This window comes from Armigeres subalbatus, chromosome 3 (assembly GCF_024139115.2).
Source record: "Armigeres subalbatus isolate Guangzhou_Male chromosome 3, GZ_Asu_2, whole genome shotgun sequence".
NCBI lineage: Eukaryota > Metazoa > Arthropoda > Insecta > Diptera > Culicidae > Armigeres > Armigeres subalbatus.
The window spans coordinates 137,886,714-137,908,121 of NC_085141.1; the positions used below are offsets into that span (position 1 = coordinate 137,886,714).

A 21,408-nucleotide genomic window follows, 5' to 3' on the forward strand; every position below is an offset into this window, starting at 1 on the left:
TGGTGCATTAGTTCATCAACTCCTTGAAGGGTGATTGATTTCTACCTTGCATAGTAGAAAATGATTTTTGATGAAACATTCCTTACATTCGCTTACAACTCTACAGTTCAGGTAATAATTTAAAGTTCATTACTTGTATTTTGTTATGCGTATGAGATTGACTGCCACAATTTGCCCCTTGTCAAATTGCAGTTATATTAAATATGACTAAAAAATCCAATAAAACTGTTATAGCTTTTTTATTTTTAAAGTTTTTAAGTCACAATAGTCACCAAACGGCGTATTTTAATATTATCTAAAACTTTCTAGAACATGCACAAAATGTATAAATTAAAGTGAAAAAGATATGATGAAAAAACACATTTTAAGGGTTTGTCCGCATAAAACGTAAAAAGTCTCCAAAAGTAACGGAATTACGAACTTGGTGTCTTCGGCAAAGTTTTTCAGGAGAACTTTTGCTACAACTTTTATGAAGAATCAAACCTTATATGTTGTGAAGTGGAAAAAATAAATTTTTCATCTCACTTTTAGGGGGATTGATCAGTAAACTGAATACCTCTAAAAAATCGCAAAAACTTACTGATAAAATGCCTCGAAGACACCATTACGCTAAATTGCATAATAAAGCTACTATTAATTAAACGCGCTCGAAACACGATTTTAGCCACTGTGCACTGCTAGCACCAACTATTCTTTGACGACCAAATTCCTTGAAAGTAATCACTAAAAATAACCGTCAAACACCGACATTCCTACTGTGTTGTGTGTGTGCGTGCTCATCAGTGCTGCATTTTACAGAAGCATTTTCTTTTTCATTAACTGACGATGGGGCGAGAGTAAAATCGCTATAAATAAATCCCTCTACAACATCTCATCGTCGTCATCTCAACACCATGCTTTCTCTTTGGTTTTTTTGTCGGTGCTTCCACAGCGCCAACAACCGATGATGGTGACGCGACGGGACGTTAGTAACTCGACTAAACACAATTCTTTCACTCAGTCGACACGATTGAACGGTGCAAGCCAGCTGATACGGGATGAGGTAAGGCGTGACCTTCACCGACGGAGGTCTTCTCCGTTGTCGTCGGATGCGGATGCGGTGCATTGCAGCGTATCAAACAGTCCGTATCGGCTTTTTTTTTCAGTATGATGAAGGGGATTTAGAATATCAACAAGTTGATGAATGGAGAAGTGGACTTCAGCGTATTATTGGAAGTAAAACCCAGATCATCGCCATCATCAGTGTTTGCTATTTGTGGCACAACAAACGAAGTGAGAACCATCAATCTTGACACCTAATTGAGATCGTTCTGAAAGTCAGAGTCAAAAATGGAACCATCAAGATCAAAAGAGTGGTTGTAGTTCATCGACCCATTATCAGCTAGACAGCAACGCAGGTGGTCTTGAAGCAAAAGCGAGACGGTAAAAGTCAGGATATTGAGAATTTACGATTTTATTTATATTTTGCTTTACACTGTTTGGTTTCTACAAATCTCGCTCCATTTCGCGTAAATGCTAACGTAGGTGATTCATGAAGTGGGTCAACCAGCATCTAACAGAAATTTTTTATTGACCGTGGCGCCAACGCTAATCTACTTCTATGCATTTGCAAGCTTAAAATTTATTGGTAGATAGCTTTTAATGCCAATTTGGGCCGTTATCGAAAATCGAACCCACTACCTATGATATTTGGTGACTAAAAATATATATTAAAAGCTTTTTTTAAATTTCTCAGAATAAACTGTGTATCATCAGTTAAAACAATCAACATGCTGCTATATCCTTTAAATTTTACATTGCAATCTCAATAACTTACCGGTGGTGGAGGACGATACGATTGCTGGGAGCCCATCTGATGCTGAGGGCTATAGGGGCGGGGTGGTGGAGCCCACCCTTGCTGATGACCACCGTACGGTTGTGGAGGCTGTCCCGAGGATGGTGGTTGTTGTGGTTGTTGCTGTTGTGACGGCTGTTGCTGCTGACCCGGTTGTGGCCCCGGTGATTGACCCGGACCTGGTGGCGGAGGCTGCTGTGCCGGATTAGGGTCGTAACTGTTGGGATAACGATGCTGGGAATGGGGCGGTGGTGGCGGGTGCGACTGCAACAACGAATTCAATGTCGGCGTGGGACCTTGCGTCTGCTGCTGGCCCGGATGCCCTGGATGCTGTGGTGGCTGTCCCGGACCCGGACCTTGCATATAACGCTGCGGTGGTGGCCTATTCGGGGGAATCATGGAACCGGGTTTGCCACTAGGCGCTGCGCCCATTCGGTAGTGAGCATACGGATCCGGTCCTCCTGGGGGCATGTTGGGATCGTGATGGTATCTGGGATACTGTTGATGTTGCATCGGAGGTTGGCCGTACATCTGATGCTGGTGATGTTGCGGATGTTGCTGGTGCATCGGGTGATGCTGAGGGTGATGATGCATATCGTCTTTGTTGTTAGTGCTAGGATCCGATGGACCGGTATTACCAGAAGGCGGCATGTGATGTCCAGAAGATTCATAAGGGTGCATTCCGGGGGCATTTTCGGATCCAGGATGCGGCGGATGAGGTGGTCCGGAGGCCGGCGAAGCAGGAGCTTGGCCACCATTGCCTCCGGCAGCACCGGACGCAGGAGATTTCGTTTTCTCGCCACCCATTATTGGGCAACTTTTAGAATTCCTTCCACCTTGTTGAGTATCGGTACCATTCTGTAAACTATTTGCTTTGTTTGTCTGTTTCTTATCAGCACCTTTATTTTTACTTTTGCGAATACTTTCATTTATATCAGTCTGTTGGTGTGCCATCGTATATTTGCGCCGCCTAGCTCATTTTGCCCCACATTCCATTTCGCGAGGCTTCGTCATTGAATGAAATTTGAAAAACTTCAATCGCGGCCACAAATAATAATGTTAAAGGTGCCGGTTACCAACAGTAGTCGAATGATATCGCGCGATAATTACACATCAACTTCTAATACACATTAGCCTCGTTCTAAGCTACGGTTTGCGTGTTGATTTATTCTATTTAGTAACCACAATTTGCAATTTCCGCTTCAATCTTTCTTCTCTTCATTTCTTCTTCACAAGTTGCTAGCTGCTGTTGTTGTTGGCGATAATGATGTTTCACCTTAAGCACTACCTATCTTCAATCTCATTTCCTCATTCGCGTGTTAATCATCTACGCGCGAAACGATTTTCACATACACAGACACAAACTCACATACACATTCGCGGCCCAAAACCGGACAAGAACGGCACCGAAAACAAACCACTTAACGACGGCGGACTTTCAGGCACACACGTGGGCTCGAAGTAGTATAGAGGGACATGGATGCCGAAAACTAACAAACTAATAAAAAAAAACTACGAAGGCAGCCCCGGCGGGGGACGGACACCAATTCGAACGATTCTCTGCCTTCGCCTGGAACACGGACTCTCTATTCACACTTTTTTCGCGAACATTTTTAAATCTTGTTTTCAGATCGCGACCAATACGACGAGGATTTCAACTTATGGCTTCCTCTTGCTTGCTTTGTTGCTTCACATTAACTCGTAGCAGTGCCGATGGCTTTTTTCGATTCTCCACAAAAAACAGAAACAATTTGGCTGTAATGAGATGAGAAGAGGGGAAAAGAATAAATTATGACTTCAATTATTATGCAATTTTGATTGGCTTCGCCAACATGGGATGTTTAAATGTTTTTGTTTGCATCTTAGGTCAAGAGTTTGGGTATAATTATAATGTCGGAAATGTAGTAAAGGAAAAGGATAACATTAAAAGGCAAATGCATTGGATGAAACTAAAAATATTGTTTGTTACTTGAGCTGAGTATCTTAATAGAATACGGATTCCGACTATTAAATTCATTGTTTTTAAGTTTTAATACTAGGGAGTGAGTGCTAGTAATGGATCTCTTAGCGACTAAAATTTACTTCTGTCGCTCCGCTAGAACGAGCCTCTTGACAAGTTGTAGTTCTGCTGCAGCAGATGACAAGCAACAGGTATTTCACCAATGAAGAAATCATTTTAAAATTATGTAACTAGCATGCCTATTATGGCCACCTCCGAGTCCATAATACGCAACGTCGAGTTTGTTTATGTCAAAATAAAGAGGATTTTTCTGTGATAAATGAATTCTCGTGTTGCTGAATCTCTGCAACATCAATAATCGACTTTCAGTGTATGGTCTACACTGAAAGTCGATCGCTTTGAAAGATCATGGACGAGAACAATTTTCCTGCGAACTTATGAGATGGTGTGTAAAATTGTGTGAACACTTCAGTTCGTTCGAATCCCGCCGGGGACTTCGACAATCTGATGAACTTCCGTGCGAATTGCCTTTTGTAACACACAGGTTACGATTTCAACAGATCCATTTTTTTTTATTATTATTTTTTTCTAATTAAAGAACATATTTATTATCAATAATATCTACAAAGAAATATACATGGTTACTATTTATAATAAATACATAAAACGTTTGAAATGTTTGGCATACAATGTTTTGTTATTCCATCGTGTTACACTTATTATGCTTTTTAATTGAGCTGTCGTTCCGTCCGTGGGGTTATTTAAACAATATTTCAACGTTTCAACTGTTAACCAAATTGCTGCTTTATATTTATAATTATTATCTCCTATTCTCAATGTTAGCAAAGCCTGAGCATCTTTTATGTTTATTCTGAACCTTGTTTTTATTATGCTATTCAGCCATTTCCAAATCTCTGACGATCCTGTGCAGTATTTGATTCTTTGATCAACTGAATCGATTCTTCCACAAGAATCGCATGTTGGAGAATCCGAGCCTCTTACTTGATGTCGAAACAGTTTGGATTTGTATGGCACTAAATCTCGTAGCACCATGAAAAGTGTAGATCTTGAGTCTGTAGTCAAAAACGTTTGATTAGAGTTTTCAAAAATGTTCTCCCATTCTACATGGGGTTTCTTCTCTTGCTGTTTAATTTTGATATCCATTGTAGTAATCAAGTAATCATAAAACTGTTTACTAGTGATTAGATTTTTATCTTTAAGATCTAACGCCGAACAAATCCATTCACGAGTGTTTCTACTCAGGTTGGTGTTCTGCCTGATCATAAAATTGTCAATAAAACCGATTTTCGACTACATAATGTATTCTTGATGAAGAGTGCATTTGCTTTGGACTCGATGTCAATCAAAGCGAGTCCTCCCTTATGCTCTGGTGCATACAATTCCGTTCTGTAGAAAAATCCTTTCCAAATGTAGTTTCCACAATGTTTCCGCAGAATGGCGATATGACTGTTTTCAGGGGGAAACAATTGTGCCACGTACCATAGTTTAGAGAGAATATACGTATTCAATAGCCAGATTTTTTGAATTATGTTCAGTCGCCTATTGAACTGTAGTGTGAGACTAAAGTTAATATTTTTGATTATAGCGTTATAGTTTAAATTAATCATCTTTTTATAATTCTCGCTAAAATAAACACCAAGGATTTTAACACAGTCAGATTCTTTAACAAGCTGTGGTCCCAATGGACAGTTGTTCAGTCTGAGAAATTGCGATTTGAAAATATTGATTTTGATTTTAGAATAAATACTGTAGTAATTAATCAGTTCCAAAGCTATACTAAATTCTTCATCATTTCTGATGAAGATATTCAAATCGTCTGCGTAGGCTATAACTCTCACAAAATCGTCATTGACAAGAACACCTCGTAAATTACTTTTAATATTCCTTAAAAGTGGTTCAAGGTATAATCCAAACAAGGCCATGCTCAGCGGACATCCTTGTCTCACTGAGCATCCAATAGAAAACGATTGTGTCAGGAATCCGTTGAATAGAACTTTGGATGTTGCATTTTTATAAAGTTTTTTCAAGCAGTTAGTGAAATTGTTTGGGAAATCAAACTTCTCCAGAATTTTCCATAGAAACTCATGGTCTACTCTGTCAAATGCCTTTTCCAGGTCAATAGATAATATAATTCCTTTGAACTTTCTACTAGAGTTTGCCTTGATGATTATGTTGCGTAATAGTGTTAAATTGTCTATGCACGAGCTATTATCCTTGCACGCTGACTGCCCGGATATTAAGAGTTTTTGCAAAATAGGCTTTAGTCGGTTGAACAACATTTTTGTAAAAAGCTTATAGTCAGCATTCAACATGCTAATCGGTCTTTTGTTGTCTAAATCAAATATGTTACCTTTTTTTGGAATTAATGTAATAATTCCCGAAGAAAAAAGTGCCGGAGGATATTCGTCACTTGTGAGATAAGCATTAAAAAGTTTTAGCATGTCATTTTTAATTAAATCAAAGAATGTTGAATAGAATTCGTAGTTAATACCATCTAGACCTGGGCAGCTGTTGTTCGATGATTCTAGTAGCGCGTTTTTGATTTCTTCTACTCTGAACGGTTCAATCAACGCTAATTTATCATCTTCTGTTAATTGCTGGTAAATGTAATCTAGAGTCTCTCCACAACCATCATTTCGTTCAGATTTTTTCTGGAATTTGTTTGAAAAGTGGCTGAATATTTCTTGTTTTAGAACCGACGGATTTGAAGTGACTTCCCCATTAACTTTTAGTTTTAGTAGTCTAGAGTGAGTAGATCGATTTAAGAAAGACGTGACCTGAAGAAACGATAGCTTTTCGTCAGTGTATAAAGAATGAACCTTAAATCTACTTCGTATCCTATTGAGCCTGTTTTGCTCCAAGTCCATTAATTTTGATTTTGCAAATTTTAGCTCATCGCTGACATCAATATTTGACGTTTGGTACTGAACTGCTTCTTGGAAACATTTGTAGTAAAAACTTTTATGTCTGGAAAGCTGTTGGTTTAAGTTAAATGATTCACTCTTAAAAAACCTTTTAATACTATTTTTTAAATCAGTATTCCACCAATAACTTATGTTATGATAAGCGTTTCTTGTTTTTAACTGTTCGTACAAATTTCTGAATTTTTCTTTTGTTGCATCGTCGGTCAAAAGGTTTGGATTCATCTTCCAGTATCCTCGACCATAAAGATTAAGCTTCCTAGCATCATGAACATCTAATGTTAAGATTACACTATAATGGTCTGAAAAAGGTACCGCCAATGTTTCAACTTTCTTCACTTGCTCAACAAACACGCTAGATCCGTAAACTCGATCTATTCTAGAGCTGGATACCCCTCTCACGAAGGTAAAACATCGCTTATCACTTTTAAGCAATCCAACATCCTTTAGATCCAACTCGCTAACCATTCTTTTTAAACCATTGCATATGTTTTTAACCGAACCTGAGGAATCGTTCTTGTCAATTATGCAATTAAAATCACCGAGCACCACATTTTCTTTGAATTCTCCCAAGTGAATCAAAATATCATTTGTAAACAGCAAATCTCTCTCTTTTCTGTGTTGAGTACCAGAATGTGCATACACATTCACAAAGTTCACTCCGTCTATCACCAGGGATATAATGCGACCATGAGAGCTGGGATGCTTTGGAACTTGTAGGACCGTCACCGTGACGGTAGACGCTGCGCTCATATCATCACTGCGTCCCGTCGCAATCCGAAGGTTAGCAGCTACTTGACTGTATAACCTGTTGTTGACTAAACCCGGCGCCCCTTGTTCCCTGTTGCTCGCCATCTTTGGACAGTCTGCTTTATTATGCCCCTCCGCTTTGCAGAAAAAGTACCTATTCTTCAGCCCCTCATAATAGAGTCTCGCACGGAAGTGTCCGATGTACAGGTTCGTTTATCTATTTCCATGTACACTCCCCTTACACCACTGAAAACCGGGTATCCATAATCTGTTGGGTACTTTTCACGCACGTGTTGACGGATTCGACCAAATTGTCCTAGAGCTGTACTGCCGCTAACTGCAAGTCGAGCACATCTGTATATGGACGCCCATATACAGATGTGCTCGACTTGCGGTTAGCGGCAGTGTAGCTATATCCTTATCTTCCGTTTCAGGAGGCAAGTTGAAGATCCGTATGTATTTAAACTGCCTACTAGCCATCTCGAGCTGCACACGTGTTTTCTCGCCATCTGCATACTGAAACCAATAATGATCCTCCATTGTGCCACTAAATCTGTTGAAGCTCATTTCGTCGATGAATTTCACGTAGAATCGCTGGTCGTTTTCGTCCTTGTACACTGAGTGCACCTCAGTTGCTGGAATCTTCAGCACCCGCATCATAAACCGTAGCACATCCAGATGAATCGGCATTCTAGCAGCCGGCGTAAAAGCCAACCGCATTGTATTCTTCCTGGTTTCCATTTTATCTATTCAATGAATAGATTCCGCTTGTTTGATACAAAAAAAAAATCACACAAAGTGTGAGCAACCGTTTACTACTTGATCAGCACTTTCGAGTATGTGTTCACTCTACGGCGTCCGAGTATAAACTGCATTTAATTTGTTCGTTTCGCGGATGACATGGATATTGTAGGCCGAACATTTGAAAAGGGGGCCGAATGGTATACCCGCCTGAAACGTAAGGCAAAAAAATGGACTGGTGATGAATTCATCGAAGACAAAGTTTATATGCTAGTGGGCGGAACCGAGCGCGACAGGGCCCGCCTGGCAGCGGTGTTACGATAGACGGGGATACCTTCGAGGTGGTCGAGGAAATCCTCTACTTTGAATCCATGCTAATGGATGATTAAAATGTTAATCGTAAAATACGAAGGCACTAGAAGAATCTACGGTCCAAAAAGATTCACCTTCGCAAGAAATGTATCCTAAAACGCTCATGAGACCGGTGGTGCTCCTCTACAGACATGAAACTAGGACCATGCTCGACGTCGACAAGGACTTGCAAGCCACAAGATAAACCACGAGCTCGCTTAACTCTTTCGACAAACCCAGTACATATAAGGGATCTAAAACTAAAAGGGTACATGTTGAAAGAATGCAGGACAAAATGGTTACCGCTTCCCAGCCGGTAAATACATGAAGACGTGGAGCGCAGCGAACTAGGTGGGCGGACCAAGTACAAATCGGTTTGGCGAGCCTGGGGCGCAACCGTCAAATTGTTGATTACCTGCAACTTCGTAGTCGTGGCGCTACAAGAAATTTGGAAAAGTTGGCATCGAGCCGCTACGGTCTACCAAAGCTGTGCCCCACCAACGAGCTGGTAACCGGCTTCATAATGCCGGGCAATATACGTCAACACGTGATTAGGACACAAAAACATCCGCGAATTCGCGAACTAGCAAAAATACACCGTGATTTAAATCACGGACGGTTGCGTGAATTTTGTGCAAGCTGAGGTAAAAGGCCGGTTCTTCAATTCCAAGAATATCCACAAGACCATATGCATATCATCACCAAACCAAGAAACGGAACACCAAATCGACAACATTTTAATCAACGATAAATTCTTCTCATACATCACGAATGCCCGACATTACTGCAGTACGAATAGAGAATCCGACTACTACCTCGTTGCAGTATGCCTGCGCTTAAAACTCTCGACGGTGTACAAAACGCCTCGAAGTCATACGTCGCGGCTAAACATTGGACGGCTACAGGACGGTAAGCTAGCCCAAGACTAACCGCAGCAAGTTTTTCTTATTCTTCTTATTGGCATTACATCCCCACGCTGGGACAGAGCCGCCTCGCAGCTTAGTGTTCATTAAGCACTTTCACAGTTATTAACAGAATTATTCCACCAGCTGGCTTTATTAGTTTTGATTTTGACGCCAAACAGCAAAAAACGACGATGAATGTCCACAATATCTCATTTTAACCAGCGAAAGTCTCGAACGAAATGACCCATGACAAAATGTTGACCCATTGTTCCTATCAGGTGGATGTTTTTTCGGCTTACTTGGGACCAGTTTGAGCTTGAGCTTGAGCTTGATTGACTGCTCGTAGTTGCTACTCCATTATGACCAGATCAGCTGTTCTTGCACAGGGAACCAACAGATGTTTGCTTGGGACTAGCACACATCTTCAATGTACAAGTACTGGTGATCTCATTTGTTAGGTCATACTGGCGCCTGCCACGTCAGAATGCAAGTCAATATAGGGAAGGGGGAGGAAATGATGATGCAATCACTCGCCCACTGCAAGCCGAATATACCTCTGCACTTGCCACGAGTTCATGCGGAATTTGTTGGAATTTCTGGGTTAGGTTGGAGAGGCAGAGGTCCGTCTTGGTTAACGAGCTACCAATGTGATAGATAGGAGAAGGTAACTGATGGAATTTCTAATTGGATGTAGGAAACGAGCTCTATAGTTCATTTCCAATTCTATCAGATTACTGATAGAATACTCAAGTTGAAGGTATAGGAATAATAATGGAAACGGTATGGAAGTCCATTTCCAGTTCTAGCGATTGCTAGAACATGAGAAATAAAGAGAAAGATACAAAGTAGGAGAATGGAACGGACCTGGGATTGAACCCATGACCTCCTGCGTATGAGGCAGAAGCAGTAGCCATATGACTACCAAGCCCGCTTTTTCTCGGCTTACTTGGGACCAATATCAATAGTTCAATAGTCAGTTCACTTTTCGCTTTTTCCTACTTCTCTTTACTAACTATTCACTACTTGTAATCTGAGGTCAAAATTTATAACTTTTCGGCCAAACGACCCATTCGGCCAAATGACATTCGTCCAAACGACTTTCGGCCAAATGGCAATCGGTCAAAAGGACCAATGATTGGATGCTTGTTTTCAACGCTGCCTGCATTGAAGTTTCATGATTGGTACGTGCGTTTAATTTCTCTCTTCTCTATATCAATCAGCTGTTGTGAATCCTCTCAAAACTCTCACGTTTCTCAACTTCCCGAGTTGAAAAAATACTTTTTCGGTATCATATTACAGACGAAAATACTTTTTCAAGCAATAATAGATCTAAATTATGATGAAGGAATTTGTATTTACTATTTACTGTAAAATCGTCCCGTTAATATCATATTTTCGTACCATTTCGTTCGAAACGGTACTTTTAATTTCAGTTTTTACAAGCTGTATAATTTTAAGGGTACCATTGAGACAGCGATGAAGTTTTGGAAATGTAAGATTCACTTACCACAACACGAGTTGGTAAATGCGAGAAAGGCAGTACCACTACTAGGTGGTTGAATTTGGGTCCTTTGGTTTCGTCCAAGAAATTTGCTCAGAAACGCTTCTACATTTTCTGGGAAATTCTTTTAAAATTTCTTCGAGAAACTGAAATTTCCTGGGGAACGCTTCGGAATTTCCCCGAAAAACGCTTCGGATTTTCCTCGGAAAACGCTAAGGAATTTCCTCAGGGAAATGCTTCGGAATTCCTTTGAGAAACGTTTTTTTGGAATTTCCTTGATAAATGCCCCAAAAGTTTCTTTGGAAACACTACGAAATTTCCACAGGAAATCCTCCGGAACACTTTCAGGAAACGCTTCAAAATTTCATCAGGAAATGCATCGAAATTTCTTCGGGATACACTTCGAAATTTCTTTGGGAAACGATTCAGAAAATCATCCGAAAACTCTTCAGAATTTCCTCAGAAAACGCTTTGAAATTTCCTCAGGAAACGCTTCAAAACTTCATCGGGAAACGCTTTGAAACTTCCTGATAAACACTTAAAAACTTCTTGGGAAACGCTTCGCAATTTCCTCGGAAAGCTCTTCGGAATTTTCTTGGGAAACGCATCGTAATCTTCTAAGGAGACGCTTCAGAAGTTCCTCGAGAAAAGCTTCAAAATTTTCTCATGAAATGTTTCGTAATTCACTCGGGAAACGCTTTGAAATTTCTTCAAGAAACTATTTGAAATTTCCTCAGGAAACGCTTCAAAATTTCCACGGAAAACGCTCCAAAATTTCCTTGGGCAACACTTTGAAATTTCGTTGGGCAAAATGTCTCGGGAAATACTTCGAAATTTCCTCCGAAAACTCTTCGAAGCTCAGAAAATGTTTCTTAAGAAACGCTGTGAAATTTCTTCGCGAAACGATTCAAAATTTCTAAGGGAAACGCTTTGGAATTTCCTAGAAAAACGCTTTGAAATGTCATCAGAAAACATTTCGAAACTTTAACTAAGAATTTCTTCGGAAAACGCTTCGTAATTTCTTTGAGAAACGCTCCGATGAGGAACGGCGTTTCCTCGGAAATCGCTTCAAAATTTACTCGTGAAACGCATCGAAACATCCTCAGGAAACGCTTAAGAATTTTCTTGGAGAATATTTCGGCGTGACATATTTTGAACAGCGGCGTGCCGATACCAAATAAATTAGGGAATAAAAAACCGCGGTAAGACGCGCGGCTACAAAGCAAGACCAGGCTGAGGGTGGATGAATTCGATTCCCTGTGCCGGTCTAGACAATTTTCGGATTGGAAATTGTTTCGACTTCCCTGGGCATAAAAGTATCATCATGTTAGCCTCATGATATACGAATGCAAAAAATGGTAACTTGGCTTAGAAACCTCGCAGTTAGTAACTGTGGAAGTGCTTAATGAACACTAAGCTGCGATGCGGCTTTGTTCCAGTGTGGGAATGCAATGCCAATAAGAAGAAGGAGAAAAAACAAATTTTGATATTCATTTTTAAAACAATAAGCATACCATTAAATTTGTTGTTTACCATAGAGTATATTCGTATATCATGCATTCGTATATCACGAGGCTAACACGATGACACTCTATGCTCTGAGACAGTGGCGTAGCCACGGGGGTGGTTTTGGACATAAAACCCCCCCCCAAAGACAAAATTTTCAGAACAAATTTTTTTTTCGAAATAAAAATGTTCGGAAACCCGCGAACGAAAAAAAATCGCGTAAAAACAGATTCCTGTGTATACTATTTGCTGTCATCTGTATCTGTGTGTAAATGCCGGTCAATACTAAATACTCAACCCACTCGGTTGCATGTGTACAAACATCGGACAATGCCAAGTTTCAAAAAGTGTGTCTACAAAATTTGAACACATACACACATACAGACATCACCTCAGTTCGTCGTACTTTGTTGTACGAGAAAGGCAAAAACGATATTTTTTCAATAACTCCTGAACCGATCAGACCAATTTTCAAAAGCTAAAAACTAAGCATTTAGTTTTTTTTAAATCAAAATTGTTTATTCGGACAGAACTGCCTAGCTACTGATGTTATCTGAAAATTATTGATCTTATAGGGCTGGGGAGCTAATTGGAGTTATTCCAAATCATTTTCAATGTAAAAATCCGGACAGAAAAGAAGAAGGGTTTTGCCTTCTAACAATCGTAGACTGCCCGGTTGCTCTGGCAGAAACATTGATTTCTTGCACACGGTTTGAGCAATCCATCTTCGAAGCATTATAACATTTTTTGTAGACGTGCCAGCAACGCACCTTCTTCCGCAAAGTCTTTCGGCATCCTTAATACTATATGCAAACGTATTAAGTGACGTGATTGGCGATAAATTGAAGCCGATAGAAGCAAAATACAAAAAGGACCTTTTTACATACTAATCTTCATATAAATTTCAAACGCGATACGGAAAGCGGAGACGTAATCAATCGAGCTCATATTTTGCACAGATGACTTGGGTCCCAAAACGAGTCCGAAAAAAACTTGATCTCCCTTGATTAGGGTAACGGTACCAATAGTGGAGGTATTAGTAGATCGACAAAAGAAAATATTTTTTTTAAATTGATAATTATGGGAAATTTACAGCTTTAACAAAAGATAAACTAATAAATTTGCTAACAAAAATAAGATAGATGTCATTTAACATCAAAACTTACCAAATATTGCTTGCACCACTATGGGTACACTGTTCCTTTAGTGGCGGTAAAAATAATTTTGGTTCCTATAGTGGTGCTATCCATAGACTCGCCATTATTGGTACAGTTGCACCACTATAGGTGCAAGGGAGTCAATTTTGTTAAGAAAAATCATTGTTTTCAATAGTTTTTCAAACGAAATCTTAAGATAAGTTGCATTTAAAAGGATATTTAAAGCACGACGCATCAACTGAAACCATCGTAAAGTGTATAAATATGATAAATCTCATTAAAACCCCACTACCTCCACTATTGGTGCTACCTCCACTAAGGGTACGGTTACCCTAGATGAAGTTTGCGTTTTTCCATACAACTGTTCCCCACTTTAATATACATACACACATACATACATACAGACAACACCTCAATTCGTCGAGCTGAGTCGATCGGTATAGGGTAACGGTACCAATAGTGGAGGTATTAGTAGATCAACAAAAGAAAATATTTTAAAAAAATTGATAATTATGGGAAATTTACTGCTTTAATATCTTAGTCAATAGATAAACTTATAAACTTGCTAACAAAAATGAGATAGATGTCATATAACATCAACAATTACCAAAAATTGCTTGCACCACTATGGGTACACTGTTCCTTTAGTGGCGGTAAAAATTAATTTTGGTTCCTATAGTGGTGCTATCCATTGATTTCTTATGAGACTCGCCACTATTGGTACAGTTGCACCACTATAGGTGCAAGGGAGTCAATTTTGTTAAGGAAAATCATTGTTTTCAATAGTTTTTCAAGCGAAATCTTAAGATAAGTTGCATTTAACATGATATTTAAAGCACGACGCATCAACTGAAACCATCGTAAAGTGTATAATTATGATAAATCTCATTAAAACCCCACTACCTCCACTATTGGTGCTACCTCCCTATAACATTATTTGTTTCCGAGCCTTATATTAAAATTCGGTTTTGGAGTGATCTTATAGCCTTTACTCAGCGCTCAGCCCAATCGAAAAATATTAGGCCATTATCAAGCGAAACCTGATGGAGCTTCGATAAACGATGAGAAGCCTTTAAAAGAAAACAGACAATCTCTGGAGAGCACAAGTGAACGGATGTGTTGTACAGAAGGTCATAATCGCATCTATATGTTGGATGCTTTCTACATTAATCTTAAGTCAAGTGTCATATGGCATATTCTACCAAAATACGAGGCAGGAGGATACATTATTTTTCAAAAATATTTGTACCGGTCTTAAATGCAAATAAACGGCAGTTTGTAGAATTCTATTCTAAAAAAGCGGCCGTCAATGATGGTTCGCGGCTCCCTCTTTTTATTATTTTGTCATTTTGTCACAGCGCCACCGTGAAAGAGAACCATCACTTTAAACAACTTTTCCCCAAAAAACCGCTTAATTGCTTAATGATTTGTCATCCGCTCGCATGTCGGTTTCCGTCCACTTCCATTTTCCACCATGGGGAACTGGTTACATGCTTTTATTTTGCCATCATTTTACACCTTTCTCTCGTTTCGTTTCCTTTTGAAAAAAAACGACATAAAAGCAAGTCGCTAGATGCTGCTGAATGGAGCACTAATTGAGACCGGGGCCGTGGCGATGCGGCTTATTGCTCTACCGTCGCTGAATCTGCCTTTTCGGTAAACGATGATGGTCTTTGGTGTCTTGATTTTTATTTTATGTTTTTCAGTATCAAAGCAAAAGGAAATCGAATGAAACGCGCGACAAACTTTTTGTGTGCTTTAAACCATCTTTCGATCCGAGTTTCCGGTTTGGATTGGATCATTTTGGGCAGGCAATGAGCATCTAAAGGAAGAAGGCGATAGATGGTTTCCGTTTTGTGAGATTATGAACAGGTGTGAAAAGAGGTTTCATAGAAAGTTACAAAAAATCCGGTTTTGTTTCCAGAATAAGTGTATACAATTTGAGAATTATTTTATCAAATGTTTGGCGAGAATTATGAACTTACTTATTTAGTCATGCAAAAACGATACCTAATTAAAAACTATATAAATTTTATGAAATTCATTTACATAAAATACAACTGCAGAGAAACCCAGCAACACTATTCCAGAATAGTGGGCCGAACCACATGATTGATCAGATAACTACTGTACCTCTTCACCCATAAAAAATAAACTATTGGATGACCCTACAGCAGGGTACCGCGGCATAAGTTAAATTCCAACCGTTCATCATAAATGCAATTATCCCACCGCAGCACCCCGCCGCAGGCACAATCTCTGCCGGTTCTGAAGAAGTAAGTACCTAGATAAAAAAAATATGCTCAACACAAAAGTTAACTCCGCACTAACTCGGAATCAACTCGAACCATCGCTCGAGCTTGGTTCGGAGGAACGCGGCGAAGACTTGAGTCAATTGACGACGATAAAGAGCTAACCGGCACAAATAAAGCGAATCGTTCTCCCTGATTCCACGATCCGATCCACACGAACAGCAACGAAACGCAGGAGGAAAACAACTACGCGCAACATTTATTATAGAACAAGACAGGAAAATAATATTAATAACGCGAATAAACTCTGTCGACTACTCTCGAGAACGCCACAAAGAAGGAAGCAGCACTTGGACTCCGGAGGTTCTATGCCGAGCGAGCCGGAGTCGAGCTAGCGCACGCCTTCCCAAACTTTCTCAACAAGTCTCCAGAAGTTGTGCTGTTGTTCATTTTGCTGGTTGGCTGAATGATGGCAGGTTTTCTGGTGAATATGCTCGAGCTCACAAAAAAAAGCTCCCTGATCCCTCTGCGCGCGTACCTTCCTTCTTGAATTGGCGGAGTTAAATCTTTCTTTAAGTTCTTGAGTCTTGACTTGGCGCAAATATAAATGAATGGCGAAAAGAAGACACAACAACTACGGCCCAAGACCCAAGCTCCAATATGGAGGAGGCAGCACCAGTCTGCCAAGCCAGCCACGAAGCAGAAGTCGACGACGGGATGAGAAGTGGCTTTTGGCGCGCTTGGAGTCGACCACAATGGTAACAAAATATCGCTGTACGCTGGCTGGTCGCTGCCTAAAACCCATCGAATAGGGTAGGGTAGGGTGTAGATGAATATCCAGCTGATTAATGCGGATTATTGGTAGTTTTTATTAAGTTGACCCCAATTATACATTGGTTTTTAGGGTTGTCTCAAACCTTGGGAAAATTTCCCGACGGATTTAGGTTCCTTTGCAATTTAGGTTATCCGGTTTTCTGTCCCTGTCTACTGGTCTAGACATATCTTAACGAAAGTTTGCGATTCTGCTCGTTTTGTATGAGATTATATATAGGCCTAAGCATTGATTAAAATAAATAACAGATTTTGTCATGCACCTGATATTATCACGATTTTGTCCCAATAAATTTTCCGGATGTCTGTTAATTCTTTTAAAAGTCTGTATGATAAGAAAAAGGTGTCACAAGCTTAAAACAGCTCATATTTGTTAAACGAGCTTGAACATTTAAATAAAACTTTGGATATTATAACAACACTGCATCTGATATTTCAGATGTTAATATCAATGTGAATCTGGATTGGATTATTTCTAGCATTGAATTTATTCATAAACCATTGACCTAAATCAAATTCTGATTAACTTTCAAATCTAGCATGACCGAAACAAAAACACACCTTTTAATCTCCTACAAACGACGCAACGCTCTTGCTAAGTCGCTGTTCCCACTTCGGTGTGCTACGCTACGAGAATCAATCCCATCGCCTCACATCACCGGAGTACCTATACCAAAATGTGGGTATCTTTGCACGATATCCGAGAAGGAAAAAAAAAGGAACGGGAATGAGAAGGCAGAAAAACCTCAACGAACCACCCGAGAGACGTGGCCGTTCCCGACGTCATCGCTTATAATGTGCACAACAAGCAGACTGTAAAGCTTGTTTTTTTTTCGCCTTCGCCTTTGCTCTATCTTAATATTTTTCTGGCTTTTGTAGATGTTTTTTGCTGTGCTGGACCTGCTCTTTGATTTTCTCGTTCCCGGTCGTTTGTCCGTCCGGGGTGCTCAGTAATTGTGTACATGTCTTGTGGCTCTTGGCGCTGCTGTGTCCGGCACCAACAGTGCTTTTTCATTGCTGAAGTTATAAAGTCTTATGCACAATGATGTGTCTTTATTCGTAAAACTAGTCAAAAGTAATTACATTTTTCATCAATGTTTCGCCAAAAGATTATTAATTCAGGCCAGATTCAGATATGTTAGTTTGATCGCCCCAGAGAAATTTATTCAAACAAATCTCATTATCAACCCACCGTGCAGTTGGACCATCATCTATGGCACCCCGGAGCACATCGGACACATTTCTCACAGTCAGAGTCGTCAGCGCAGCAGCAGCAGCAACAGCAGCCGCCACGGGACGGGAAACCTCAACGAAGAATGAATGGGAAAACGAAGAGAGAATATAAATTGAAATGCTAAACTCAATCCACTTTGGTTCTTGGGTTCTTCGTTCGATCGTCCTCCCTCGTCTCGCTGCCGGTCTTTGGCCATGCCGAATGCCACGTAGTTCGACTACGAGTTCGCTGCTGCTGCTGCTCTGTTGATGAGAGTCAGCACCACCGTCCGTCAGACTCAACTCGACTGGTCCCGACCCGATTCGAACTCGAGTATGGCTGGTTGGTTCTGCTGGCTGGCAGCAAAGTTTTTCGTACTCGAAGCTTGGCAATGGTGCTGCACTATGGGAATGGTAGCAATATATTTTTTATGAAGAAAATGAAAGTTTGGAAAGAAAATACAAAGAAGGGATTTATCAATAAAACAGTAGAGAAGCATAAATAGAATTTCCATAGAAACACAGAATTTCCGAACGAAAAATTAAATATCAACTGGTTTTTGATAAATACTCTCACGCATCATTGGATATTGAAATTGAAGCTTTTTTTATTAAAAAAACAGAATCACCGTCTTCGACCAGAGGTCGCACCGGTTGAACACCTAGCATGGGATAACGGACAGGACATTTACACAACACCCAGTGGATCAGTGGAGAACTTTTTGCTTTACGAAAAATTTTCTCCTTACCGGGGCGAGAATCGAACCCACAATCCGTGCCGATTAAAATCAAAATCGCGCCATTTCTGTGCGACATGAAATCCATTCCGCTCCAAATCCACTCGACTTAGAACTAAATTCTAAGCAAATACACGTGAAACATCAATTTCGAAAATTCATTTTTTTATAATATCACCGATTTTTTTTTGTCTTTATTTGAGAGGTTTTTACCAGGAGAGGTTACCAGGAAATGTAAAACAACATTATCCTCTCTTGTAAATGTTGGGACAAACTCAACTCGCAACAAGCGTTTGTCCCAAACTACAACAGAATAGGACAATGATCGCATGCCACGCATTTAGAGGAAAAGTCGGTTTCCGATGATGTTTTTGGTTAAATAATCACTTATCAATGTTTAAACATAAACTTAACCATATGTTAACATGATTTCTCGCTTAACTTTTCAAAAAAACCTAAGTAACATTTTTTTCATGGATTAATTTGAGTACTACAATCAAAAGCTTTCATGTTGTTCTGTTGATTGCGCTATTCAAATTAATTCATGAAAAAAATGTTACTTAGGTCCTTTTGAAAAGTTAAGCGAGATTTGTGTTTTACTTCTGAAATATACAAGTTATCGCAGTTTGAAAAATTCACAACAATTACCTCTCCATAGTTGTTGTAGATAAAATGGAACGCAACATTGTCTTTATCCTTTTCAGATGAGGACAAAGTCGCTATCGCTATTCTCTTTTGTTTTCTTGTTTTTTGCAGTTTTTTGCGACAATTACACTACTTGGATATTAAAGATTTCAAATATGATTTAAAACTGCAACTTTACATATATTTGTACCAAATTGAAAATAGGACTAAGAAACCCGCAGTTAGTATTACAACCCTTCGAGTTGGCCTTATTACAAGAACTAAACAGCAAAAAAATATTTCAATGAGCACCGCTTTTTAGATGAGATGATGGTTTTGGCATGTTTCGTTCCGTTATTGTTAGTGGTTTTTTTTGTTGATCGAACCTCATAAAATTCGGCACAAGTGGGCTTCGTGCGGTTAATAGTGACGTCGATCGTCTAGACGCATGTGCTATTGAGTGTGGGCTCGATTTCCACATCGGTAAGGAGGAAACAAAACCGCAATTGCTTCTGGAATAATAAATTATCCAATTTTTTTGTTCTTGCGTAGAGATTACGGAATTAGACAATGAAGCTCCGTTTTTTTTTTAAGCAAAACTTAATTATTATCCAATTTTTTTGTTCTTGCGTAGAGATTACGGAATTAGACAATGAAGCTCCGTTTTTTTTTTAAGCAAAACTTCTGTAAAACAATTATTTGAAATCATATAAAAAAAACTAATAATACAAAATCTAACATAGTTGCTTAAGTTTGCCAGTTAGAATCCTGAATTTCAAGCGTAAATTCCAGAGGAATATTTTCAGAAATTTCTTTGGTAAACTTCAGCAAAAAATAGTTCGTTGTTTGTGCGTTATTCCTCCTTTAATTATTGTAACAAGTTGCTCTAGGAGATCATGCGGAAATTTCAAAACTATTTTTAGTAAAAAATAATTTGCAATTTTTTGCTGGAATTTCAACTAAAATCTCCAATAGTATCTGCGAAAACTCCTCCGAGAATTTCTACAGAAGTTCATTTTTCGTGCGCAGATTCATCCCAGAAATGCCTGCAATTTTCTTGGAAATGTTCACAGAAATCCAACTGCTTGGATCTGCTACAGAAGTCGCTTCAAAATTGTCACAGCGGAAATTCTTCCGAGAACATTTGTGGAAATTCATTTTGAAAATTTGTCGTAAGTTCAAGTAAATTCTTCAAAAACAACCTTGTTGAAGATCTTCAGAGCCTACTTGCGGAAGTCCCTTCATGTTCCTGTGGAAATCGCTTTAGAAATCCTTGCAGAAATTGATTGGTGACTTCCCGCGGAAGAACTCCCGGTGCAATTTTTGAGGACTTCTTACAGCTGTAATCATCGCTATAACCGGATAACCTCATGAAATTCTGTTGTATATTCAAGGCGGCAATCTTTCGGATTTTTTCAGTCATTCCTGGGGTCACCGCTTCAAGAAATTCCGCGGAAATTCCTCCAAACATTTCTTTATAATTTTTCCGGATTTTAAATGCTGCATCATCTTTAGGCTGTGGAAATTTATTTACATGGGATGTATACACGGATGGGGTCTCGACTTACGACTTTCTGCGGCAACATTTATTAAAATTAGCAAAATCAAATCAAATAACATTTTTGTGTTTTCATTTGTTGTATAAGCGCTTATTCGTTCTCAGGCTTGTCATTGGTCTCCGTCCATAGTCATAGGCAAGCAAGATACATCATTCAACCTTTGACTTGCAGGACAATGCATTCGCAATAGGTTTATATAATTACAAATCCGCGTTGTCAGAACGAGAACATAATTTAATAAATTGCTTGCCTCTGGTTTAGTTACGTCCCAAGCCAAATATGTGGCATGACTCTTTGTTGAATGAGCCCCTTTCGTTACCGTGGATAACGAGAACGATGTTTTCCAGAGAATGACCCTCTCTGGATTGATAAAAGACATTCGCGAAGCACATTGAAGTGAATAGATAATCTATGGAATGAAGACAAAGTTACCTGTGATGTTTTTGTCATATTATAGCGTTATAGTGCATAATCGTCACGGATCTAAATTGGTACAAATGCTAGCGTTTAGGCCAGCGGATCTTGAGGTTGTGAGTTCGATCCTCC

General features: G+C 39.5%; 1 protein-coding gene across 3 annotated transcripts in view; it reads right to left on the reverse strand.

Moving 5' to 3' along the window:
- LOC134221373 (trithorax group protein osa) overlaps positions 1–21,408 on the reverse strand; it is a 535,812-nt gene that overhangs the window by 469,358 nt on the left and 45,046 nt on the right. For all 3 annotated transcript variants that reach the window (XM_062700565.1, XM_062700566.1, XM_062700564.1), the window contains exon 2: positions 1,817–3,589. In XM_062700565.1, the coding sequence (XP_062556549.1) occupies positions 1,817–2,788 (972 nt within the window). In that variant the 5' untranslated portion in view covers positions 2,789–3,589. The remainder of the gene's footprint in view (positions 1–1,816; positions 3,590–21,408) is intronic.